This window comes from Quercus lobata, chromosome 2 (genome assembly GCF_001633185.2).
Source record: "Quercus lobata isolate SW786 chromosome 2, ValleyOak3.0 Primary Assembly, whole genome shotgun sequence".
NCBI classification, from domain to species: Eukaryota; Viridiplantae; Streptophyta; class Magnoliopsida; order Fagales; family Fagaceae; genus Quercus; species Quercus lobata.
Window position 1 is genome coordinate 103244465 of NC_044905.1, and position 27270 is coordinate 103271734.

A 27270-nucleotide genomic window follows, 5' to 3' on the forward strand; every position below is an offset into this window, starting at 1 on the left:
GATAGCTGAAATGATCGTGGATTGATTTTAAAATAAAGCAAATGAATTTACTGAAATACCCTTAACCTTTTAAGAAATAAATTTCAAAATTCAAACACTACTTTATATAGAAAATTCAAATAAGGGCATAAATGTAAAAATACACATCCTTTCCCTTTCCTTTATAAATCAAACAAATTTTGTATGAGAAATTCTTTTCTTTCTTTCCTGTATCCAAACACATCTAAGGAAACTTCCCTTCCCTTTCTTTTTCTTTCCTTTCCCCCTCTCTTTTCCTTTCTTTTCCTTTCCCCTAATTACAACCAAACAAACTGTAAAAGTTATAGTGTGTAGCTGTCTAGAAGTAAGGTGTCAGTTGTGTGCAAGTGTATTTGGTGAGTGAGTGTAATAAATAAAAAGCTAACGTGTGAATTGTAAGAAGCTATGCCATGTGTGCATCAATGTAATAGTGGTGCTTGTAAAGTGTTGTAATTCAAAGAGTCCAGTTTCAATAAAAGTTCTTTGTTCAGTAAATATTGTGCCAATAAACTTAGCAAATATAAAAACAAGTGAAAATGCACTAAGTGCTCCAAAGTTAAAGAAATAAATTGCAACAATAATTAATGAATTAGATTCTAGATTAAAATTTATAGTTTTGAATAATTGTGTTTTAAAATTTTAAACTTTAGAGTTGAGAAAAAATATTTTTATTCTTTAAACTTAAACGTAAAAATATGGTTATGTTTATACATAAACATATGGTTATATTTGTCACCAACTTTTCTGAAAATCACGAGAATCAAGAAGGCCAATCCCAAATTGATACATGTTGTTACTCCTCCACTCACAACTTTATATCTTGTTGTGCAGTACTCTATGCTCAAAATCCAGGGAACTGTCCCATATTTTTTTGGACAACCCGTATCGTAATACACATGACCTCCTTTCTAATAGAAGTGACTTGCATTTTTAGAATTGGATATGCAGAAGCCCAAAGTACGATACTGACAAACAATAATAAAGAAGGGGTTAACAAATAAATATATTTAGCATAGAAGAACAAAATAATAAAGTAGACAAAAATGAAACTTACATAATGTATTTTAAAAGGGCATAATCCATAAACCTTGTTCATGTAAGTTGAGCAAAAGATTGGCCCAATTGCCGATATGTACTGGGCAAATGAAATACTAGTATGTTCTTGTAGACGTGCCAAAATTGGCAAGTCGAGTCGGGTCAAACAGGTCGCGGGTCAGATTGGGTCGCGTTTACCCGTATTTTTCAAACAAGTTTTTTTTTTTTTTTTTTCAATTACAAAAACAAATCAATGACAATTTATTTAGAGAGAATGAATAAAATCAATTAAGCAAATAAATTGCACTTAATACCACTTGTTAATATCCTTCCAATTTTGATAGTTTTGAGCATGACAAAAATTATTTATAGTCATAAATTTATGATGGAAAAAGTCTTCAATGTTAATAGTTCACTGTCAAAATACATATAATTACAAGTTTACATCTTCAAAAAGAGATAGATCTTAAAACAAACAAAACAAGGAGCCAGCAAAGTAGCAAGTTATCGGTCTTCTTAAGTGCACATATTCCTGTTGCATTTAAAATAATAGTAAAGTTCGATTACTTAGAAAGATAAACTAAACAAAAAAAAAAAAATTTAAATAAACATAACATATTAAGTAAAGAAGAATAAATAAATATTTTATAAGAATTACACCTCGATCTCAATCTACTCAATGTTGGTAGCAGATTCAGTACTGCAAATATTCATAATTGCAAATTGTAGCTCAAGTTGGCCAATTTTATCAGCATCTTCATCTACAATACAATATTTTAATATAACTTAATGTACCCTGAAAGCAAATCAATAAAGAATTAATATTGTATAATTATGACTATAAAAAAATTAAATTACCTTCAAATCCATATAGCTAACTTTTAGTACACAACGTAGCTTCCACATTCTCAGGTAAAAGACGTGATCGATACAGAGTAAGAATTTTTTTCCTAGTGCTAAAACTTGATTTAGAAGCAACAGTGGTTATTGGAATGCTCATGAGATCCCGTGCCATTAAAGAGAGCTCTGGAAACCAATTGTAATGCTCTTTCCACCAAGAGAGAACTTCCAACTTTGAATTTTTCTTTTTGTTAAGTCTAGGCTCTTCAAAATACAAGTCCAACTGAGATTTTTTTGTTTTGGCACCACGACCACTTTCATAATGATCTTCATTAAAAAAAAAATTACAGTGAAAAATAATACCACACAACATTACAATATTTATTATTAAAAAAACATAGCACAATATATACCAAACAAAATGCAATTCACTTACATCATCTTCTTTATCTTCATCATCATCAAGATCATCCACAGCACCGCTAGTATGACCAAAACTCCCAGCACAAGATGAAACATTTGTAGTGGCCATAGGCTTAAGGCATTCATATTCTGAAAAAAGCTTATACAATGTAGTCTCAATGCTCTCCACCTTCATTTTAGCAATGTGCTCAATTGGCTCTATTTTCTTGAAAATAAAGTCCACATAATCCAACTTATACCTTGGATCAAGAACAATGGCACAAGCTAGCACCACACTATAACAATCCCAATATTTGTCAAATTTAACTTTCATCTGTTCTACCATATTACTAATAAATGAATCTTGGCTCTCCATTTCTTCAAGTAAGAGCAATTCAATTGGAGACGCTCCTTGAAAATATAGATTTGCTATAGGGTAATCAATTCCAGAAAATAGAGTTGTAATATGATTGAAAGGTTTCAAAAACCGAGTTATCCTTTCAACTCTATTCCATTCATCCCTTGATGGACAATGCTTGAAATCATCATCTTCCTCTACTAAACGATTCAACACAGAATGATATCTCATAACACTGTCAATCATGGCATATGTTGCATTCCATCTTGTACACACATCTAAACGTAAACCCTTTGTTCTCTTCATACCAACTATCTTGGCACATTCATCAAATCTGCACATTCTACTCTATAATCCTTTAAAATATTTCATAATTTCTCGGATCTTAATCACCAAGTCATCTATTACTTTCAATCCTTCTTGAACAATAAGATTCAATATATGAGCACCACAACACACATGGAAAAAGATACCATCACATAACAATAAACCTCCCTCATTAAGCTTTTTCTTTATGAAATCTTGGCAATTATCATTATTAGATGCATTATCTAAAGTAATGGAAAATATTTTCTTCTCAATACCCCATTCTTCCAAGAAATTTAAAATTTTCTCCGATAAAAGAGTTCTCGTGTGTGGAGGTGGCATATGACAAAAATTCAAGATGATGTTTTTCAATTCCCAATTCTCATCCACATAATATGTCGTAAGAAAAATATATCCCTCACTTGTAACAGAGATCCATAAATCCGAAGTCAAACATATTCTACCAGGAATTGATTTCAACTTATTTTTAACATCATCCTTCTCTTTCTTGTAAAGTTTTAGAACATCAACTTTTGAAGTATTCCTAGAAATATGTTTAACATTTGAATTTAGATAGCTAAAAACTTTTCTAATGCCCTCATACTCAACAAAGCTAAATGGTAAATTATGTTTAATAATAGCCTCCACTAACATCTCACAAAACTCTTCTTGAGTTATCTTGTTTTGTAACACCCTACCCTCTTCTTCACCATCTTATTTTACTTCATTTCGTTTTAAGCATTTGAGAAGATGGCAATGCAAGTTTGATGTTCCATGATGACTATCCACCAAAAAAAATTTCCCACACCATTGACAAGTAGCCTTACTTAACCCTTCTTCATCAATAGGCAATTTCACAAATTCAGTCCAAACCGTAGAAGTGTGACGTTTTTCCTTGTTATTTTTCCCTGAAACTCTTTTTGGTTTCTTAAACTTTGATTTTGAATTAACTCTTAAAGATGGTGAAGGATTAGTAGAAGTATCCATAATTACAGCATCATTATCACTTTCCAAATTTACAACCGAAGAAGCCACTGTACTCTAATTATCAAAGAAAAATATATAGTTAAAATTAAAATTCTGGTCTATTTAAAATATCTAAAGAAACTGTGAACATAAGACATTCATCCAAATGACAATGAGTCAATGACATTTTCATTTTTTCCAACAATCAAACACAAACAATTAAATATAAAGTTAGTAGAGGCAGAGCAGTATACTATATTATTATTGCTAAATCATAAATTCATAATATTAAAAAATCAATCCAAAAACTAAAAACATTTAGGGATTTAAGAGAATGATGAAAATGATTTAACTTACCTTCACCATAGTTGATGATTTGTGATTGTGCTCCTCTTAAATGGGTCAGCAAGTGGCGAGAGAGGCTGTGTGGCTTGTGGGTGGCGAGAGACAGAGAACCGAGAGAAGTGAGAAAGTAGAGGCTGCTGAGCAGTAGAGAAGGGCAAAAGCACAAGCTTTGACTACTTTGTGTGAAACTAAAAAAGTGTGAAGTAGGGCAGAGGCCGGAGGCGCAAGAGAAAGAGTAGAGGAACTGGGAAAGGAAGCTTTGTGGTTTGGTTTAACTCAACTTTCAGGTTTACCGTTTGTGAATTGTTCATTTGTTTGTGCCTTTGGCTTTGGACAATGGACTACAATTCAACTGAATGAGATTTTTTTTTTTTTTTTTTTAATGGTTGTCTTAACTCTTGACAGCCTTGGCCCTTGTGTAACGTGTTGTCAGTCTCATGGCAATTGGCAAGCACTGAAGCTAGGCTAGCTAGCTCTTATTGGTTTTGATGAATAAAATAGTCATTCTCTGTAATATATTGATTATTAGTTTTGGTACTTTGTGCTTTATGCACCTAGTATCAGGACGTAATTTAAATATTTTTTTAGCAAATTTTTTTTTAACTGGTTGGGTCATAGGTTATCCGGGTCAGGTCGGGTTGACCCGCAAAAAAATCAGGTCAGGTCACGAGTCAACCCGTTTTTACTTCGAGTAAAAAAAAATCAGGTTCGAGTCAGAAAATTCTGACCCGTATTGCCATGTCTACGTACTTGTATGGGTTTTGGATCTATTTTGGGCTTAGATTTTTGGGCGCAAAAAGGAACCCATAAAGTACCATTGCACTCATAATGGAGACAAATGAAAATAGCAACAATTTTTTCTTCCCAAGTCTTAGTATCGCAAGAACACCAAATATTGTGCCAATAAACTTAGTAAATATAAAAACAAATGAAAATACACTAAGTACTCCAAAATTAAAGAATTAAATTGCAGCAGTAATTAATGAATTAGATTCTGGATTAGAATTTTACAGTTTTGAATAAATTTTTTTTATATTATATAAAACAAATTTTAAGCGTTAGAGTTTAGGAAAAATATTTTGGAGTTAGATGATTCGGTAGTGGTTAAACATAAACATAAACATATGGTTATGTTTAGTTCAACATGCCATTAAAGACAAGGATCTCAGTTTTAGAGATATGGATCTCAATTCTATGGTACTCAAGTTTTATAAATTCAAGTAACACATTACAAGGAACTCGAGTTTGACAAACTCGAGTTTCAGGTGGCATTTTTTAGTTAAAATTATCTAAGTTAGCAAGTGCCACCGTAACAATATTTTGGCCAAATATTGTATTTGGCCATTTTGGCTTGCACATTTGTAAATTGTAAGAGCACTAGCATTAGTGAAGCTAAATAGCTATATTGCTATTTTAGGTTCACCAAAATACAAAAAGTGCACTACAATAGTGAAGGTATATCTAAATATTTTACCTTTAGAGATACAGTACGTAGCTACTTTTGGTTGCATACGAGCATTCACAGTAAGAAAATTATAAAATAAAGCTTTAGCAACTTAAAAAACAATTTTATCTATTTTAATAACTTACTTTACAAAACACTCAACATCAAAGACTCTATTTTAACATTCATCTCATTAAAATAATATAAACATCTTATTAAAATAAAATAAAACTTCCGCCACAAAAATTCACAGCACCTAGCCACCACAGCCCTTTCACCACCACCACCACTATTACTGTGACAGCCACAACCCACTGCAAAACCAAAAACCCAAAACAAAACCACTACGACAACGACAACGACAACCACCGTTATCAACAATCCACCACAAAAAAAAAAAAAAAAAAAAAAAAAAAAAAAAAAAAAACCCACCAAATCAGACTATTAAAACTAGCACCACTGATAAAAACACCAAAATTTGATAAAAACACCAATACGAACACAAAATAAGACCACTAAAACCCACCAAAATCCACCACTAAAACCAGCACCATCGATACAAACACCAAACACAGATACAAACGCCAATACAAACACCAAACACGAACACCAAATCAAACCATTAAAACCCACCAAAATCCACCATTAAAACTAGCACCACCGATACAAACACAACCAAAACCCACTAGCACTGAGACCCACCAAATCAGGCCCACATCACTACAAAATCAAACCCACAATCGGGCCCAATCGAGCCATCGGAGCACGGCCAATCCAAACCCACAAATCCGAGCATGGGCGATGGTGGCATCTGCTTGGCTGCGTGAGGGAGAGGCAGTGAGATAAGAGGCAGAAACAGAGAGAGGTTGGGCGTGTGGGAGCTGCGTTGTTTCTGCCATTCTGCATGAAAGAGAACGAGATGAGATAGGGTAGAAAGTTTGGGTCTTCATTCACGCGTGTGGGAGAGGTTGGGCGTGTGGGTTAATAAAATATTATTTGTTGTAAATAACTCCCACCAAAATCCACCATTAAAACCAGCACCACCGATCATTGTAAGCTTAACGCTATGACTTTTTTACTAACTGCGCACCGACCTTGGGATCGGTCTTTCACTCCTTAAGGCTTAAGGCGAAGAGTTTGTATTAAAAAATAAATCATTTGCACTCCTTAAGGCTTAAGGGCGAAGAGTTTCTATTTTTTTTAACAAAATTTCATTTTCACTCCTTAAGGCTCAAGAAGGTCGAAGAGTTTGTATTAAAAAATAATTAAATAAATAAACATTTTCATGCCTTAAGGCTTAAGGGAGAAGAGCTTGTATATATATATATGTATCAGAACTAACCAAGTTCCGAGCCCAAACCTTTCTCTCTTTCTATAACCTGTGTATTTTCTCATGAATCCTGTCTCTATGAAAGCGCCTTCTGATCAACCCTTGCCAAGAAGAGTTAAGCATAATCCAGTGCTGAATATCACTATGGCTAGTCCCAACGCACGTTCTGTTAATAGTAATACCCTAACCCAGGTGAGCTGGGTCGGAGGTTCTGGTTGTTTATTGGTTTGGTAAGCTTTCTGTGTGCTTTAAGCATATTTACCGATAGCCAATTCTATGCTTACACAATTGGAATTCATGGTACTTATGCTCACATCATCTACTATTTTGTTGGGGTGACCCTCTCCGCAGCCATACAAGTTTTGCTCATACACCCTGGCAGGTGCACTGCTTTTCTTGAAAATTATCAAGGGTCTGTTTTCTCAGTTCTGGAACAGGGCTTCAATATTTAGGCCTTTCTTCTGATGGAACAGTACCAAACCCAGCAGTGGCTGTGGCTGTGGCCCCATATAGATCACAAGCCTTTTCTGAAATTGCAGGGTTACTAGCCTCTGCACTTCTTACAGTCAATGCCCTCTCTATAATCATTTTGCTTAGGCCTGCCAAATACAACACAATCTTTGAAGTTGCCGCAGCATTGACTTTGGAATCAGCCATGGCGTTGCTGTACAAGTACCCCTATGTTACAGTTGCTGCAGCATTATTTATCATGGCAATGACTCTTGAAAAATTTCCTGTGACTTTTAGTTTTTAGTTTTTATATGCAGTTTTGTAAAACTTCACTACTTTTACATGCTTTTTTTTTCACTTTTTCAAGGTACAAGTACTTTCAAAAAAAAAACTTCATCAAAAAACTAGATAATATGTTGCCAAACAAACACTAAATATGCGCACAACCTTGTGACACGTAGCAAACAAATCATGCAATAGGCCAATAAACAACCCCTCTAGACTTCTCTCTTGGATAGTTTCTTGACCAAGCCCATCAAGCCTTGGCCTAACTTCAAAAGAAGAAGGATAAGCAGATTAGAGAGAACCGTGAGAGTGAGAGTGTGAAGCTAACTGTTGGATAGGATTTCAAGAGCTGATGACAAAAGTTGTTTATAGTTATTATAGTTTTTGGGTTAGGAGGTAAACAAAAATGAATCGTTGTATTGGTTTAAATTATGATCATCCAAAAGACAGACTAATTGTGTTTGTGTTTTTAGTTTAGTTTCGGGGGAATCACGTTTGTGTTTATTTGACTAGATTGCTTAAGAATGAAATTATAGGAAGGGGCCAATCACCAAAAATGGAATTACTGACATCCAGTTGATCACCCACTTACAGCTAGGTCTTAAGTCTTAACCTTCACTGCGTTCTAAAACTTGGGTGAAATTCGACAATTAAATTCAAACACAACCGCATTGATAAATGCAACACCAATAGTATTATCTTTACCAATAAGAATTGCAAAGGAATAACAACTAGATTGCTAAGTTTTGCCCCCTGCCCTGAACTAACAGCCTTTCTTCCTCTGATTATGGCCATTCCTGGTATGGTTTGTCCTTGGCACAATCTTGAGTTATCTGAAACTGTACAATCCGGGCTACAACTGAGGATAACAAAACTAGTTGAGGGGAAAAGGAATACACAACAATTGCTTTCAGTAATTGTTGAGTAACAAGATAATATATATTCATCCAAAATAACAAAGAGTAGCAAGAGAATCAATTGAATAAATCACGAACAATCCACCATCAAAAAGGCTTAGTGGGTATAAAACAATGAATACATCACAAAAAATGGTGATTAGGATCATTCTTCAATTGAGATTCTATCGGAAATTTTCTTTTAAAACAAAATCCAATATCATCAATACTGCAGCAGCCTCTCTTGTACAAAACAAGGAATCTCCCCCATCCCCACCCAAATGGAAATGGGTTGGAACATTTTGTTTCATCTATGGCATAAACACAACAATAATCTGGCACCTCATCTGGGAATGAAACCTACAATACCAAGCCATATAAAGTTCTTATGATCCAAAAATCAAGCTGCATCACCCTTCGTATCCTCTCCAAGAAGGTCATCATCATAAGACACTGGGATCCTTAGTCTATCACAAACAGACACTCGTTCAATACCACCAGTATTTGTCTGCTCATTTTGCATCTGAGATATTGGCTGGGAATTATCCGAAAAAGTGGCAGGAGTACCTTCCGCAAATGAATGGGTGGTTCCTGGTGAATTACCTTCCTTCTTTGGCTCCCCTCCTCGTCTATTATTTGATGGCTTGAATTGCTTCTGCGTAATGATTAAAAAAAAAATCAGCACTTTATATTCACTTCAAAAATCATCATGAAAGCTGTTGTGATATTGTAATTTTATATCTGGGAATAATAAAATGCAGCCAATAAAAGAAAATTATGACATAAAGGAAGGTTATTTGCCTCAAACTCCTGCACTTTTTTCATTATCTCTTTGTAGGCTTTTGGTTCTCGTGCTTTAATGATATTCCATAATATGCCACCACCATTTCGACAGCGGCTGCCATCAGCAGTCATCTGACCTCCACAAGCCTGAATTGCATCCACCTGAAAATCTCACAATCAGTAAAAGATAACTGAACTGCACAGGGGCATGTACTGGGGGAAAGTAAAAGAGAACGACTGTAACAATATTAAGAGTCAGCAGACCCTTTCCTCAAGTATCAAATACCTACAAGCAATCAAGATCGCAAATACATAGAAACTAGTTATAAGATTTAATTACTTCAATAAAGATATGCCCTCTTTCTACATTGTAAAATAGGTAAAATCTGTTAATGATAGAAAATTTCAGTCAGCTGTCCCTGCATAGCACTCAATCATGATTGCCCAAAAGCTATTGAGCAAGGCTAGGTAATGTTTCAATATAGGCCATTGCCTAAACACAGTATAACATGTAACGTGCATAATGTAAATTCATACTCCTATTCCAACTTATACACACTACTAGCCTTGAAAAACACACACACACACACACACAGCAACTTCGAGAAAACCCTAAATCCATTGATTTATAACGATCTTTTTCTCTAAGTCAATGGTCTATCTAGTCCTCACTTCTTCTAAACAGTTGCTACAATCACATTGTAGAAGATTCAATAAAATGTACATAATGAACAGATGACAAGGTAAAAAGGAAAAAGAAGAAAACAATTAACACACAAATAAATTACCGGCCTAAAGGATAATAACACAATATGTAATAGTATGCCCACATGATCAGCTAAAAAAAAAATCTTCCAAATGAACAGTCTATAATATATTTATGAAACAAATCTGTGGTTTCACTTGAGAAAGTTATGAATTTCTGACTAGAAAACATGATTGACACGTGCTTTCAATCAAAAAATGGTGATCTTCCAAATTAACAGTCTAAAATATTTATTTATTATTAGTAATTCAGTCTAGAGTATTTATTAAAAAAAAAAAAGTTCGGGTTCACTTGAGAAATTTCTGATTTGCAAACTCGGTTGACACTTTTCTCAATCAAAAAAAATATATCAAATACATTTAATCCTATCGTGAGAAATTAATTTTTACATGCATACTGACTGATAAAACAAGGGGGAAAAAAAGACATCAACCTACACATACAGCAAATCATGAAGTGTTTCAGCCATAGGACATCACAGCTCAGAGCACATGACTGAAATGAGCAAAATGGCTTCTGCAAGAGAAATCTGCAAGGGTAGGGAAACAATATTGAGCATCAGAAACTACGAAAGGCTGTATGGTCTTAAATAGATTGGCTAGCAAGCATTTTCAGCCCTAGGCTGGTCCAAATTCAAGCACAACCAAAATTCTCACCTTTCCTCACAAGAAGCAAGCATATCATATTCGTCAACTCCAAACCGAAGGATTTATTTTCCCCTTAATATTACAATCTAAAGAAGCACCAGAAGAAGAGGCAGATGGCTCAAGAAGTAAAATGAAGTTTAGGGTATCCACAAAGCAGCTCAAGTGCAGAGACCATTTACCCAATAACAATTACAAGGTCCAGCGGTATTCAAGGAGTCAGAAGAGAATGGATATAAAAATTATATAGACAAGTGAAGAAGGTTGCCAGGAACGAGAACCCATCGAAGGCATATAACCAAGGGAAGGATGGATATAAAAATTATACAGCTGAGGGAAGAAGGTTGAAAGGAACGAGAACCTAGCAAAGGCAAATAATCAAATAGGGACCATACTCAATATTTGAAGAAGACAATGAAAGCAGCCGAAAGTAATTCCACATTGCCTATACCAAGGCAAATAATAACGAACAATAATATCAGGGTTAAGTTATAGAATGTAGTTTCTCTTATGTAATTAACCTTGAAGACAAATAATTTCATTTACTCAGACAAACCATTTTGCTGCTTATTATAATTGATCTATTATGCTCTTCCTGAGAATAAAGCACTAGATTGCATGAAAGGTATATTACCTCTTTGACGAGATCATTTAATGCAGAAACTCCCAAACAACCTACAGCCGTATATACCATGTATGATTTTCTCTCTTTCAAACGCCTACACGTATCTAACACAAACCTGCAAGGGAAAGTTAAGAAATTTCAGGACCAAAGCATGAGCTACTAAAAATCCTTCTAAACTGAATGCACAAAATAATTAAAAAATCTTGATAAATTTGTACACCATTTGCAAAGTTTATTGCATATAACAGCATCTCCGATTCTACAGCGAGTGAGCCAAATTTTAGCTAAAAATTAACTTATCTATTTCAGCTAGCCACCTTTCCATTGGTAGGGTTTTTCTTTTTTTTGTTTTTTAGATTAAATCACATTGATCTTTGAGATTGTAGATTTGAGAGTTTAGTAGAAATTGGAAATTGCAAACTGTGCTTTGATTTTTTATGATTCATTTCATGACATGTTTGTGTGTGGCGACTGTTGTGGTGTTGGTGTTGCCAGAGGTGGTTGTGGTGGGGTTCCTAGCTCAATTTTCTATTGTTACTTTTTCTGGGATTGATTTTCTCAGGAACTTTTAGCTTGATTAGTTGTTTTGGAGGTGGGTTTCTAAAGTACATTGTTGCTTCTTTTTAATAGTATTTTTTTTTTTTCTTGAATAGCATTTTCCCAGGCATTCAGCTTGCTTGGAAAATTTTCTATTCTGAAGGTGAATTTTTTTTTTTTAATCAAGTTTGAGTTTGAATTGTGTTTGGTTGTTGAGAAAATGTAGGATAAGAGGAAGAAAATAATAAAGCTTGAAGCTTTTTGTTTTCTAAATCCTGTGCTGCCACATCATCTTTTTGTTAGGACATTGAAAAGGCGTTGACAGAAGGGGTTTATTTGGTACAGTATCAAAGTTACCATACCATATTGGCGAAAAAAATAAATTAAGGGGGTTCTAATTGCAACATCATAAAATTTAAGGGGGTCTTAGACTCTTAGTGCAATTTACCTTAAAATAATGGATGAAAATGAGCATAGAGAGCTACATTGGCCCTCCACATTTGGAGAGACTAGCAATTACAAAATTTTCCTAGTGGATAGCAATTAGCAAGTCTGTTGGAGCAACATATTTGGCTAGCTCTCCAAATTTGGGAGAAAAATAAAAATAAAAGTAGGCTTTGCCTTATCTATTGGAGATTCCCTAAGGAAACCTTAAGTCAGATAACATAAGTGAGAGAGCGCATAATACATTCTTCCATCATATGAAAACAGGAGCAAAGAAGAAAAATTGCATATCTATTGGATTATAAATGAATTGTTTTGCAGTTAAGTCTTGAAAACACTAAACAAATTAGACAAAGGTAGCCAAGACTATTTGGTTATCATGCATCACATGCCAAAGGGAACAACACCAAACAAGTGATGTGATTAAATTGAAACAACTCTATAATACTTTAATCAATATGCAATGACATAAAAGCTTACTAGAATTATGAAATTCTATATTATAAACATATATGTGAATCAAGAAGCCATGTACAAGAAGTAACTAAATAAAGACAGAAGTTTCATTAATATAAACAAAGCAAAACCATTTCTTCCAACTTTAGCAGAACATTACCTATTTATGTCTGTAACTGGCCTTGAGCCACCCTTCTTTCTCCTATTCTTCTTCTTTCTAGCCCGAAGCCCACGATTTTTACTTTGAGATCCTTGAATTTCTAAATTGAAATCTCCACCACTGCTTTTTCCCTTTTCATTATGTAAATTGGGCTCCACCAACTCTCCTTCTTCAACATCAAGCATCTCAACATCATCAATGCCTTCTAAGTTATCCTCTTCATAGATGGCATCTAACAAGCTGTCTCCTCCCTCCATTAAAACAGCAATAGCTTCAAAGGGATTAATGATTACAGTTAGACATAAAGAACTCAAACATATCATTATAAATTTTGATAGTAAAAAAAGAACACCTTCAAAAACAGCCAAAACTCTGTATTAACAAATTGCATGGCAAAGTAAACTGAGAATTGTGGGTTATAATTTTGAGCATAAAACCTCTCATACTGTGCTTGCCAACAAGAAATTGGGCTTTGGATTTGAAAACGGGTAGGATTAGAGGCCTATTGATATTGATAATTATAAAGTGAATCTGTCTAATTCATCCTATACAAACCAAATACTAAAGTGCCTTTGTTTTGTTGTAAAACATTTTGCTCAAATTTGAGTGTTTGGGGCAAAACTTTGTCCCAGCAAAACATTTTTAATAAGGACTGAAAAGTGGCATGAAAATATTTTCAGCCTGCAGAAAGATAACATTCATCCCTTCCCGCCCGGCAACTTGTCTCTGCCCAAATCACCGATCCCCCCATCCCCACATCACCAATTGCCACCCATCACCAATCACCTAAAGCCACAATTCTATGTGTTGCTCCATTTGGAAGCCAAGAAACTTAATAAAAACGCAAAATCAAGAGAACCCATGTTCTCATTTTATCCAATCTACTTTTTTTGTTGTTGGTAAGTTTACACATAACGCACCCAAATTGGGTATTCTATTCTATTCTATTCAAGTCACAAATTCATACATGGCTTCATAAATATTGTTTGAGACCAAAAAATTTAAAAATTCTTGCACTAAAATTTCTCAACAAACAGAACACAGCATTGGAAAGTTACTGATAAAGATTCAAAAGCAACAATAATTTATAGCATATATTAAAAAAAAAAAAAAAAAAAAAAAAAGACAATCGAGAGAGAGAGAGAGAGAGAGAGAGAGAGAGCGGAGGAGTACCAAAGCTAGAAAGATGGTTAAAGGCTCGCTGTGGGCGAGAGATACAGCGTGCGTCCCAACTGGGGATTTTGGCTCAGAGAGAGAGAGAGAGAGAGCGAGTTCAATTAGGAATTAGGGTCAAGGTTCAGGAATATATATGTATGTGCAATTGTGTATTGCGTAAAAGGAAATAAAAAAAAAAAAAAAAAAAAAAAAAAAAAAAAGGATAAATTTCACTAACTACCCCTGAGGTTTGGGGTAATGCCAAGCAGGTCCACAACTTCTCAAAACTAACCAATTTGGTCCTAAGTACAACTTAATTTCTAACCAGACTTAACAGACGTTATTTCTTAACTCTCCCTTCTCTCTGTTCTCCTCTCTGACCCAAACTTCTCTTCTCTCTTCTCACTCTATCTCAGACCACTACCGTGTGACCACCACCAAACCACAACACCACAGGTCCACAACCCACATACGCCGCCGATTCATGACAAGTCCGAACTCAAATCGCACCCAAAAGAAAAAAAAAAACCACCACAACCCACAAATCTACTCGTTGAGATACGAAAACCACCGCCTCACCACCATCGTCTCAAAGCCTACCACCACAAACCAAAACCATAAATAGGAGCCCTACCACCACAGATTTATAGTCAAAGTCACCCAAATCAAACCAATTCAAAAACCCACGGCCAAATCAAACCAATTTCAGCCGCCCAAACCACTAAACCCACGCACCCCGGTTCAAATACACAGAAAATACCCACAAACCCAAACACAAGGTTCACAAACCCCACCCCAGAAACACCAGAAAATTCAACAAAACCCACCTCTTCTCAAACCCAAACCCAAACCCATAATCAATGAGACCCACAAACAAAAAACCATCGCCACCAATTCAAAAAAAAAATCCAACACATCAGAAAATACCAAATCAAAAAGTCTGATCACCTACTAAAGAAAGTCTGATCACCGCCGAGATTCGAACCAAGATTCACCGCCGAGATTTGAACTCCGTTGAAGCTGCTAAAGAAAGTTTGATCACCTGCCTTTGCCCACATCCTTGGCAAAAAGTGACATCACCGACTGGATTGGCGAGTCAGAGGTAGCTCGTGCGTGGCTCTCCTTGCTCACGGAGTGGCATACCGGGAAAAAAATCAAGAAGAAAAAGCCCATTCCACAGCCTTCTGCTATAGGTCTGGCCGATTATGTCTCGGTGGTTATAGTGGTGATTTGAGAGAGAAGAGAGCTTTGAGTCAGAGAGGAGAAGAGAGAAGAAACGCATGCGATAGAGTGAGAAGAGAGGAGAAGTTTGGGTCAGAGAGGAGAAGAGAGAGAATAGAGTTAAAAATTAACGTCTGTTAAGTGTGTTTAGAGAATAAGTCGTACTTGGACCAAATTGGTTAGTTTTGAGAAGTTGTGGACCTGTTTGGCATTTCTCCAAACCTTCAGGGGTAGTTAGTGAAATTTACCCCAAAAAAAAATTAAAATGTATACATTGAGAGCTAAATGGGCTTAAAAATCAAGCCCAGGCCCAAGTTTTTAAAGAAGAAGCCTATTTTGAAGCAGATATATGGGTCCGTTTGGATTGAGTTTATTGTTGCTGAAACTGAAAACTGAAAACACTGTAGTAAAATAATTTTTAAATGTGTAAATAGTACCGTGGGACTCATTTTTAATATTTTTTAATATATAAACAGTAACAGCACAGTGCATGAACAGTATATTTACTGTTTATAACAGCGAAATTTGTCTCCCAAAGTCAACAAAAGCGGGCCAAAAAAAAACAAAAAAAGAGAAAACGCGAACTGGAAAAACGCAGACGCAGCGAACGCGGAGCCCAAACGCTCACATAAAAGAGAACCGTGAGTTTCAGTGTGTGTGACTGTGTGAGTGTGACTAAAGAGCTGTTGGGCCAGTGATGAGAGTCTCTCTTGATTGAATTTCAATTTTCAAGAGCTGAAAAGTTCTGTATAATGATTTTAGTTCTAGCTTGGGTTGTGTTGTTCTTTTATTGCATCGTTTCGTTTGACCAAAACAAAAAAGAATACTGTGTATTGCTTTTAATTTTGATTATCCAAAAATTAAAAACTAATTAATTGTGTTATTGTTTTTTCTTTGTTTATTTAGTTTTATGTAAATAGAAAGTTGGTTGGTTAAAAAAGAAATCAAAGACACAGAAACATCCAACACAGGAAAAACCATCTAATTATATTATATGATGAGGATCTTTTTTTTTTTCTTTTTTCTTTTTTTAACTTTTTAGTTTTTACACCTTAAACAATGTCTTGATACTATTAGACAATTTCTAGTATGGGCATTTGCTAAGAAGGAAATCAGGTCTGACGCTTTCGTAAAATGAGTTCTAAGGTCCTATTCTACCATTGCTAATTCCAATTATGAAACAAGGTGAATCAATCAAGATTTGGAAATTACCTGTCACATTCAGTAGCAAGAAAACTACAACAAACAGCCATAGGTACCAGCTACAGTTAACAACGTTTATCTAAAAAGTCAAATTGAATCTTGGAAAATAATAATTAAATAATTAAATTTAAACCTTTCTTTGAGTTTTACCTTATGCCAACAACTTTTTTGAAATCAATTTCAAGTGTCCGCACCATGTATTTGTGAAAATCAAATTTTGGAGCATGTGGGCAGTGCTCCTGCAAGGGTAAATGGCATATGAAATAGATGCGCATAATTTGGTACATAGAAATGATGCAAACCTAACCTTGAAGAATCCTAGTCGCAGTGCAGTGAAGTCTGACTTGGTAACAGAATTACGAAACCAAAAACCCACACGGGTTTTTTTTCTTTTTAAGTTAGTGTATAAAACTATGTAATTTTGTGTTATAAGAAGAGTAAAAATTAAAAATGTTTTTAGTGGAGTTTGAATCTGGGCAAAATATTATCACATGTGTATCTTACCACTAAACTAGTGTAATTCTACATAAAAATTTTATACGTAAATATTTTATAAATAGTAATATTTTATATTTTATACAACAACGTAGTTTTGTGTTATAAGGAGAGTAAAAATTAAAAATGTTTTTAGTGGGGTTCGAATCTGGGCAAAATATTATCACATACGTGTCTTACCACTAAACTAGTGTAATATATATATATATATATATATTTTATACATAAATATTTTATAAATAGTAATATTAATATTTTATAAAATGACGTAGTTTTGTGTTATAAGAAGAGTAAAAATTAAAAATGTTTTATAGCTAATTGATATTATTGCGTTATTATGACATTATTGTTTTTGTTGTTGTATTTTAGCAAATTTTATAGTTAATTGATTAAGATATCATTCTTTCAATTTTCACCCTATTATAATTAAGGTCTTAGAAAATCAAACTTTTATTTAATTAAAATATTAATGGGCCTTAATTTTATCTCATATCAATTCTGAAACTAAAGAAAAGCTACTTTGATTCTCAAAAAAACAAAAAGAAGCTACTTTCACTGACATACAAATTATAGATGTTGATATAGTGGAGATAGAAACTTTAGTGGTATAAGAAATATAGAAATTAACACTATAAAATCTATATATAAAGAATAAATCATACAAGAAAAACACCTAAGAACCACCAGGTTTGTAGGTGATAATGTGAACGTAATACGGTAACATTTGTTAGTTGAATGAATTACAAAAATTTTCCCCCCAATTTATTTAGTTTCACTTTTGTTTTACTAGAAAATTTCATAGTTTAATTATGACAAACAATGATAGTATTCATGAAATCAATGGATCATAAATAATTTTTTACTAAATTTATCAAAATGCACTGTGCATTGCACGGGATATCCACTAGTTCCTCTCAATTTGGGGAAATGAAAATTTAAGGTTTTAAAGGAATAGAGATAAATGAATATTCCCTCTACCAATTTCATTCTCTCACTTAAATTCTCAAACAAGAAAATGGATTTTTCATTTCCTCTATTAAACTCCCAAACAAGGGACGAAAACAATACTCTAAAACTATTATTTTCATTTCGTTCAATTTCCTCCTCCCAAACGGAAGCTTAAAGAAAAAAGACAAGAAAACAAGAATTTTCTTTTTTTGAGAAAAAAGGCAAACAAGAAGTTTAATCCCTTGGATATTTAATTTCTTACACTCTACATTTTTTAAACCATGTCTTATACATTAACTTATCAATTAGTTCTTATATGCTACCTTATCAATTAGTTCATAATTGCATCGGACATCAAGAAGTTTTAAACCATGTCTAGACTGCAAACATTTCCATCAAGATCCAACAGTAAGCGATCTTTAACCTTATTGTTTTTCTATTTTTTTAATTTAATTTAATTTATTTAAGTATTAACCCCAACGCTGGAGGAAGAAGAGATTCAAACTACTTATTGTCTTTATTAATATAATAATAAAAGGGAAGGAACGCTAAATTTTACAACCCAAAAAAATAAGGTATATATGGATTCCTTTATGGATTTCCAAGAGCCTTGAAGCTCAATGGCTTTACTTGTTCTCTTTTATGAGAAGAAAGGTTTAAATCCCTCTTCTCCCACTTGCGAAAATTGAACTATCAAAAAAAAAAAAAAAAAAACCTTCAATTATGCAATTATTTATCAAAAAGAGAGAGAGAGAGAGAGAGAGAGAGAGAGAGAAAGAAGAGGGCATTAATGAAGTCGTTAACTCTAACATGGAAGTCAATGGCAATTAACTGAGTAGAATGGAAGAGATATTACAAGTGATAGGTCGACTTCTTTATGAAAGTCGCATTTGATTTACCATTGAGAATAAAAAAATGTTACACAATTTCTCTCAAAATGCAACGAACAAACTCTTCCACTTGTGCAGCCAAGATTTTTTTTTTTTAAATGAAGACCCCTTTCAATTTTTTTTTTTTTTAATTTTATAAATTTAACAATGTCACTACAGAAAACAAAGAATACATAAATATAGCTGTGAAAGAGAACAGCCAAACTCATTAACTGCACTAATCAACCTCCATACCAGAATTGGCTTCATCTAAAATCTTTTGTAGTTCCTTCATTCTTTGCCTTGTCAATGCAACACAATCCTGAAACAACAGCAACTTTTCATCATCAACATTCAGCTAATAACTTTCTTTGTATTTGTACAGGTCATTGTTGAAAGGGCATTGGCTAATATCTACTGATATATGCTCCTTCGAACAATTGTGCATAAATTGGATAAACCAGTATAAAAATGGTCTCCACTGAGTCTTTTCTCTTCTTTTTTTGGTAGGGGGGTGGGGGGTGATTTGTTCAAAATTTGATCAAGTATAATGCCATCATAACTTTTTTCCCAGCCATTCAAAATTTTAATTCCTTTTCTACACAAAGGTCTAATAATTCAAACCTTCCAACAACATATCGAGTCCTGGGTTCCAATTTGATTCCACAAAAGGATGGAATCAATGTCAACCAGTTTTTACAATCTTAGTTTCAGATATATTATGATCATATTCCCCACAATCAAAAAGCATTCTACTATAATTGTTATGGTTTAACTGAGTATATTGTAGAACCAAAGTTTGGAACATACTAAAATTGCTCAACAAATTGACACTTTTGATGGATCCTTTAAATGTGTTTTTAAGGATGAAATCTAACCTGGATAGCAGATGTATAGGCGAGAACTGGTCCACCTGGCTTGTAAAGAGAAACAAGTTGACTTGAAGAATCCAAAACCACAGTAACAACAGTTTCCATGATGGACTCTTCCTCTGCAGTGGGGTCTGCCAAGATATAATTCTTGTGAAGTACGCATGTTAGTGAGAAAGGAATGCTTTTCAGCGTCAGTTTCATCCTCTCTTTATTAACAGCATCCTTTTCCAGCTTTCCTCCATTTTCCTCAGACACAACAACTATTTTACCATCATCATTTAGGGAAACTGCAGGTATTTGTACTGCAAGGCATGGACAATTTTATAACAAATAAGGTACTGCAGGTATAGTTAAAGATTTTGAGTTAAATCTGCATTCATACGTATGAAAACATATGAATTGAAAAATTTTATGTAGTTATAAAAACTTGAAACTGAGAAACAAATCTTTAACAAACACTCAATCTATCACTAACTTGGATTACAAAAAATATTAATAAATAAATCTGATCCCGCCCATAGTTTATGATTTCAATAAAACAAATCAATTTTAGACCATCTAATTCTAGCAAAGCAATTAGACTATGATTTTTTTTTTTGGGTAAGTTATTCATAAATCTAGTGAGTTCTGAACCCACAACCTCACCCTTTTTTTTCCTTTTGATTAGTAAGTTACATGCATACCCTATGGGTTTTGAATTTGAACCCACATCCTTACCCTCCATGTTGTTCTCATAATGATATATATATTTTTAACGACGTGGAACCTCACCAAGGCAGGGCCACCCACCCTGAGGAGTAATTCAGTGGAACTCCTAGTGAGAATCAAGCCCCAGATGTTTGGATTTAAAGCTCATCCCAAGCTTTCAACCACTAGGTTTTGACAGGTAAAAATTTGTTCTTATAATGATAGTAGATACAATTTAAGCAGGAGCTCATTGGCTTGGACAATGAAATTATTTTTGGGAGATCATGTGACAGAAAATTCTCAAATTAAAATTGTCTAACACTATCCAAAAATTTCAACCACTAAATTGGTGGAGGTCCAATACATGGTTGGACTTGCGCCATACAATCAAGAAGCTTTCTACAGTGCTTGTACAATAAGATAAATAAAAGAACTGATGTGCATTTACACAGTTTCTCCAAGTAAACCAAAAGGTAAAACACAACCAACAGAAACATCGTAAAACTTGCAACATATACTTGAACAGGGAAAAGAAGGCGTAATTTCATATACATAACCAAGTATGATCAAGCTACATACATAGGGTACAAACCAGAGTCATGCCTCTCTTCACCATCAATACATCAGGAAAGGTAAGGAAACAGTATAATCGAGATTCAAATTTTTGGGGCGTGTTGAGTTGTGTGCAAGTATGATAAATTTTCTAGGCTTCTGTTAGGCCTGTTGCTAGCATCTAAATAGGTCACAGACAATACCAAATGACAGAAAGAATGTAAATCTTACAATGAGAAAAAGCAGCAACAGCTGATAGTAAAGCAGCATCGAAGAGAGCACCATCAGCATCCAAACAGTATATGTCCTGCAAGATATGACTTTGAGTCTTTCTTTATCATCCAATAGAGAAAAAGGACCATTATAATTAACAATCTGTCCAAAAGAAAATGCTGAAAGCATCAAAAGGAAGACTTCTAAATTCAAACAGATAAAGATGATAATGATGCAGACAATAAAAAACCATTACCAAGTATGCCATCCAAGCAGCTTTTCCACTGACCAAGGATAACTCTTTCAAGTTGATCATGCCAGAACTGCAACAGCACATATAACTAGTCACTACAGTAAAGTTACACTTAAGTTGAATAAGCTAAGAAAGTAACATTAGATAAGATAATTGACCACCAAATAGAGGTCTTGATCAACCCTACAAATAATCGTATAAAAAAAGGTGATGCTTCAGACTTCAAGGCACAACAAGTGCAAGATAAGGAACAAGTAAGTACCAAAGAGAAAGTTATGGAGATGAGCCTAAATGTGTAATTTGATAACAAATTCTGTTGTTCTTTTTTTTTTTTCTTTTTTCCTTTTTTTTTGAATTCATCTGAAACAATAAATTCATTGGGCATCATGATCCTATCCTAAATGACTAGACTAACTGGCATATGTGAACATATAATGCCCTGGTACAGAGTACAGACACAATAAAGGCCTCCAAATAGCATACTTATGGATGTAGACGCAAGAAGAAGATTGCCTCACCGGTGGCATTATGAATGAAGTCTGCTATTAGTTGGGCCTAAGGCCTAAATAATTAATGTCTAGGATTTATTTTATTTTTTAATTAATTAAACCTTATTTTCTTTTCCTACTTGTTTCGGGAATTTAATTCCTTTTCTTCCTAGGATAGAGGAGCTATTTCCTATTCCTACCATCCTACAAGGATAATAAGTTTGGAACTCTATATAAAGGAACCCTAGTTACAGTTTTCTTGATCAATAAAATTTCCATTGAAATTTTGTCAATGGTTTGGTGCTCATTGTTCCAACTTAAAAGGATTTCAGAAAAGAAAATTCAACCAGAAAGAAGTACACAGAGAATATAATTACATGCCTTGAAATAGTGTCAGACAATTGTTTTGACACAACTGGTGCTATCTCAGCTGGCCTGCCAGGTCTAACAATTGGAGAACAAATTGGAGGCATGTGGAAATCGATAGCTGAAATGACAAAGATTTACATATTGACATCCCATATATAAAACATATAAAGGCAAGAGAAGACAAAAAAAAAATACATATGAAAATATGCAGTTAATTGTCAACCTATGCAGCCTTCGTCTGGTGAGTCCATGGAAGGAGTCATTACTTCCATTTTAATAGCAGCCAACATTGTCTATCCAAGGAACAAGAATTTTTGAGTTATTAGATCACAAAATAAATTAAACAACTAGACTTACAGAGCCCAAAACAAAATGTAGAGAGAAAGTAAGAGAAAGGCACTAACAGTTGAACCAATCTTTGCCAATGCTGAACCCTCAGCAGATGCAACAGCTCCTTGATTTTGTTTTTGGAAAGAAAAAAGGATTGAGCAATTCAGTTTGAGTACAAACAATGATACAGTAAAATCCATATGAGAGGTGGAAGAATAAGATTCTGAATAGATGACATAAGCGATAACTAACCAAGGGCTATAGTTGTATCTCTAGCTCTTCCAAGTGGCCTGCCATCTGGCCTTATAGATTCAGTGAGATGACGCTCGTAAAAACGAAGAGGGAAGAGGCGTCTAAAAGCATCAACATCCACTTCTGATGACAAATCTCCTGGTGCATCTGGCAATCCCATTATCTCCTCTCTCTAATTACCTAATACTAAACTCAACTTTCAAAAGGCACAAAAAAAATATGGCAGCCTTATAGTACTATATACAAACACTAAGATATCTAAAACAGTGCAATACATTTTTGCTTCCCAAAGCAGAATTTTGCCATTATTTTTTATTTTTTTCCCTAAGGAGATAATGCAATTAAAAAGCAGCATTTTGGTGCTAACCAAACAAAGACTAAATCATTTTGATGCAATTAAACAAAGCATGTAAAAACCTGAACATGTTTTTTTTACCCTACACTTAAATTCTAGGGAATTAAAGAAAGTATTGAGATAAGGGTAAGCAGGGACGGACCCAGGATTTCAAGCTGGGGGCCGCAGATAAGAGAAAAAAATATTTTCAAATACGTTTCCATATAGTATTAACAAACTATCAACCAAGACAAATACACAAAAATCATTATTTCTTAATATATTAAGATACAATCATCTACCAGCAAACAGTCAAACACTACACTAATATATTCTATAATCTCTACAAACTCTACTCTCTCTCTCTCTATCTCTCTTATCTATATAATATAAGAGAGAGAGTCACAAACACAGAGTCACAAAGCCAAAAAAAAAGGAAAAAATTCAATTCACAATCACCATTCACCAACATCAGTTCATCACTCATCAGTAAAAACACAAACACCACAAGTCCACAAGCACAGATCGTTAGATTCTGAGATTCACATTCTGTGATTCCCAAACATACTGTGCTTACCAACAAGACATTGGGCTTTGGATTTGAAAACGGGTAGGATTAGAGGCCTATTGATATTGATAATTATAAAGTGAATCTGTCTAATTCATCCTATACAAACCAAATACTAAAGTGCCTTCGTTTTGTTGTAAAACATTTTGCTCAATTTGAGTGTTTGGGGCAAAACTTTGTCCCAGCAAAACACTGTTTTAATAAGGACTGAAAAGGGGCATGAAAATATTTTCAGCCTGCAGAAAGATAACATTCATCACCTAAAGCCGCAATTCTATGTGTTGCTCCATTTGGAAGCCAAGAAACTTAATAATAAAAACGCAAAATCAAGAGAACCCATGTTCTCATTTTATCCAATCTACTTTTTTTGTTGTTGGTAAGTTTACACATAACGCACCCAAATTGGGTATTCTATTCCACTTATCAAAAAAAAAAAAAAAAGGGTATTCTATTCTATTCTATTCAAGTCACGAATTCATACATGGCTTCGTAAATATTGTTTGAGACCTAAAAAGTTAAAAATTCTCGTACTAAAATTTCTCAACAAACAGAACACAGCATTGGAAAGTTACTGATAAAGATTCAAATGCAACAATAATTTATAGCATATATTAAAAATAAAAATAAAAAAAGAAGAAGAAGAAGAAGACAATCGAGAGAGAGAGAGCGGAGGAGTACCTAAGCAAGAAAGATGGTTAAAGGCTCGCTGTGGGCGAGAGACACAGCGTGCGTCCCAACTGGGGATTTTGGCTCAGAGAGAGAGAGCGAGTTCAATTAGGAAGTAGAGTCAGGGCTCAGGAATATATGTATGTGTATTGTGTAAAAGGAAATAAAATATATATATAGAGAGAGAGATAAATGGGCTTAAAAATGTTACTACTATTTTATTCCCTCTACCACTAGCATTAAAATAATATTTCTTCTCTTTCTTTATTTAATTCTTTTTCTATTTCTTTTCTCAAGCTCCTTCTCAAGCTCTCAGCTCTCACAAGGGATGGCCATGGATCGGGTATACCCATACCCGACCTGAAAATTTTACCCATGGATACCCGATCATCAATACCCGATAATATCCATACCCGAATCTTACCCGAACATATTATCCATAGATATCCATACCCTACCCGAACCCGAAACCCATTTAATTTTTTTTTTTTTATTCAAAACATTATAACATAAAAACTAACCAATCTTAAAAAAGAAAAAACTAATCAATAAAAAAAATGTGATAAATGGAAACCAAGAAAGTTTCATTTATATATCATAATAGAGTCATACCATATCTAAACTTTCATAACACATTCATATATCAAAACATAAAGATTGCAAATAAGAAAAGAAAGAATAAGAAGTTTATAACTTTGAGTTGACAAATAGCTCCTTCATTGTATCATCATGTTCACTGACAACCATATACACTGACAACCATGGTCCCAAAGAGAAGACCAAGGATTTGAAGATCAATTGCATCATATTCAGTCCTCCCAACTGGTAGAAAAGGAACAGCTGGGAAAACTGCCAATACCCAGAAGATTGCAAAAGCAATTGAGCCTAGAACCACTTTTACAGAAGAAGCCAAAGCCATTTTTGCTGCTCAGCAAGAGAAAATCTTGTTGTTATACTATTCCAAGGGCTCTATGTTAATGAAATTCCCTAGCTGTCCAAAATTATAAATCAACATACAAGAATTTCACTTAGCATGTCCAACACTCCAACCAAACAGCAGAGACACTTCTTCAATCCTTCGAAGGAGTTCTAAACATGTTGGAAGCACAAAGACCACACAACCGACACATTTTCAGCTAGTTTATAATTTTGAATAAGAAACTGGACCATCAAATGCTAGAGAGACATAATTGACATTAGTAAGACATAGTTTCCAAAAACCAATGTCTTTAAGCCCCATGATCAAAATTTAATCACCAATTGGGCAGTTGCCAAGTTGAATTTATCACTTCATGGTGAAACATGAAAAAGCAACTATCCTAAATCTTCATGGAAAACAGCAAAATTCATAAGAAAAATTATCTTACAACTCTCCGGAGAATAGGCTCCAATGATGAACAAAGTTTCTGCAGACTATCCACCTTTAGAGCTTCAACAATTACACTGCAAGAAATCGGATCTTTTGAGAAACAATATCTGAAGGCTATCAACATTGCAAGGGAAATACAAAATGAAAGACTTAACACATAACTCCACAATATTGCTGTTGGAAATTCAAAGTTAAAAAGCCAATTCAAACTTTTAGGTACAGAAGCAGGGATGTTTGGACCGTGTAAGTCACAACAGAACCCAATAATATATTGGAGAAACAATTAAAAAAATATTAGAAGCATCAAAACCTGGAGGAGAAAAAAAACCATACACATGCGCGCACACAAAACTAGGTAAACCAACTTTACAGATGAGAGAACAAATACAAAGGTTTACAGTAGATAATCATTAAAGTTAAAAGGACATGATAATCAACTTTGATTAAGAATGCACCTGATTACTTCAATAAACCATGTAGCCTGAAAAGGCTAGCAAGTTACCATGTTGAAGAAGACATATATAGCTATATATATTATTATTCAATGTTTGCTCGAACTAACAGAGCACATGGGTTGAAGATTACCAATTAAAATATGTGGTCATTTCAAGCTTCTGTGTGGATGAGGAGATGATGGCTGAACTAATCATAGCATTTACACTCCTCTCTATTAATAGACATATACCCATATAGAATCAAACACCTTAATGCAATCAAACACCAAATCTAACACATACCCAGTTGATAAAATTCAATCAAAAACCAAATTTGACACATACCCAGCTGAATTCAAACTCTAAAATCAAAATCTAACACACACCCAGACAACAAATTCAACAAGACAACACAAGTAAACAACATGCAAAGAACAAAAAACTCACCAGTTGACAAATTCAGTCTAGAAAAGGAAACAAAAGCTAATTATCAACAAAATCCTCCCAAAACGTCAAACCCAGATAACCACAGAAAAGAATTTTCTTTTGAAGCCAAACTAGCAAAAGAGGGAAAACCAATGGGTATGAAAATGTTTCCTCACATTTCTGACCAACCAAACCAAAAGTTAGCACCACCTCAGTCAATCATATGACATCCAAAAAGTAAAATTAGAATTCAAAATTTTCTGAGCAACCAAACAAAGACTATAGGAGAGAGAGATAGATACCGTGGAGGAGGTTTTCAACGCGATCGGCGATTTGGAGGAAGGTAGGGGCGGAAACGACGGCGAGGAGAGGCGGAGACTGGAGAGGCAGAGAGAGAGAGTGACGGTGAGGACTGGAGAGGCAGAGAGAGAGAGTGTGAGACTGAGTTACGGTGAGAGAGTTTAGGTCTTTTTTTT

At 34.3% G+C, this 27270-nt stretch overlaps 2 protein-coding genes across 10 annotated transcripts; both read right to left on the minus strand.

The window, feature by feature from the left end:
- Positions 1-8687: 8687 nt before the first annotated feature.
- LOC115977644 lies at positions 8688-24599 on the minus strand. Of its 2 annotated transcripts, none has more exons than XM_031099643.1 (5): positions 24578-24599; positions 13091-13361; positions 11503-11608; positions 9477-9620; positions 8688-9330 (listed from the first exon to the last, which is right to left on the minus strand). In XM_031099643.1, the coding sequence occupies exons 2-5, from the start codon at positions 13345-13347 to the stop codon at positions 9076-9078; spliced, it is 762 nt and encodes a 253-aa protein (XP_030955503.1). In that variant the 5' UTR covers positions 13348-13361; positions 24578-24599; the 3' UTR covers positions 8688-9075. The 2 variants fall into 2 exon arrangements, with proteins under 2 accessions (XP_030955503.1, XP_030955504.1); XM_031099644.1 differs by lacking the exon at positions 24578-24599 and adding an exon at positions 14264-14374.
- Positions 18912-27228, minus strand: LOC115977643 (exosome complex component RRP43). 8 transcript variants are annotated; one of them, XM_031099637.1, is made up of 11 exons: positions 27097-27228; positions 25933-26008; positions 24578-24636; positions 22998-23177; positions 22820-22869; positions 22639-22708; positions 22428-22533; positions 21562-21628; positions 21324-21399; positions 19860-20155; positions 18912-19303 (listed from the first exon to the last, which is right to left on the minus strand). In XM_031099637.1, exons 4-11 carry the CDS (start codon positions 23155-23157, stop codon positions 19220-19222), a joined length of 909 nt encoding a protein of 302 aa, XP_030955497.1. In that variant the 5' UTR covers positions 23158-23177; positions 24578-24636; positions 25933-26008; positions 27097-27228; the 3' UTR covers positions 18912-19219. The 8 variants fall into 8 exon arrangements, with proteins under 8 accessions (XP_030955497.1, XP_030955499.1, XP_030955494.1 ...); XM_031099639.1 differs by lacking the exon at positions 24578-24636 and having other exon boundaries at positions 22998-23169; XM_031099634.1 differs by lacking the exon at positions 24578-24636.
- Between the last annotated feature and the right edge of the window lie 42 nt (positions 27229-27270).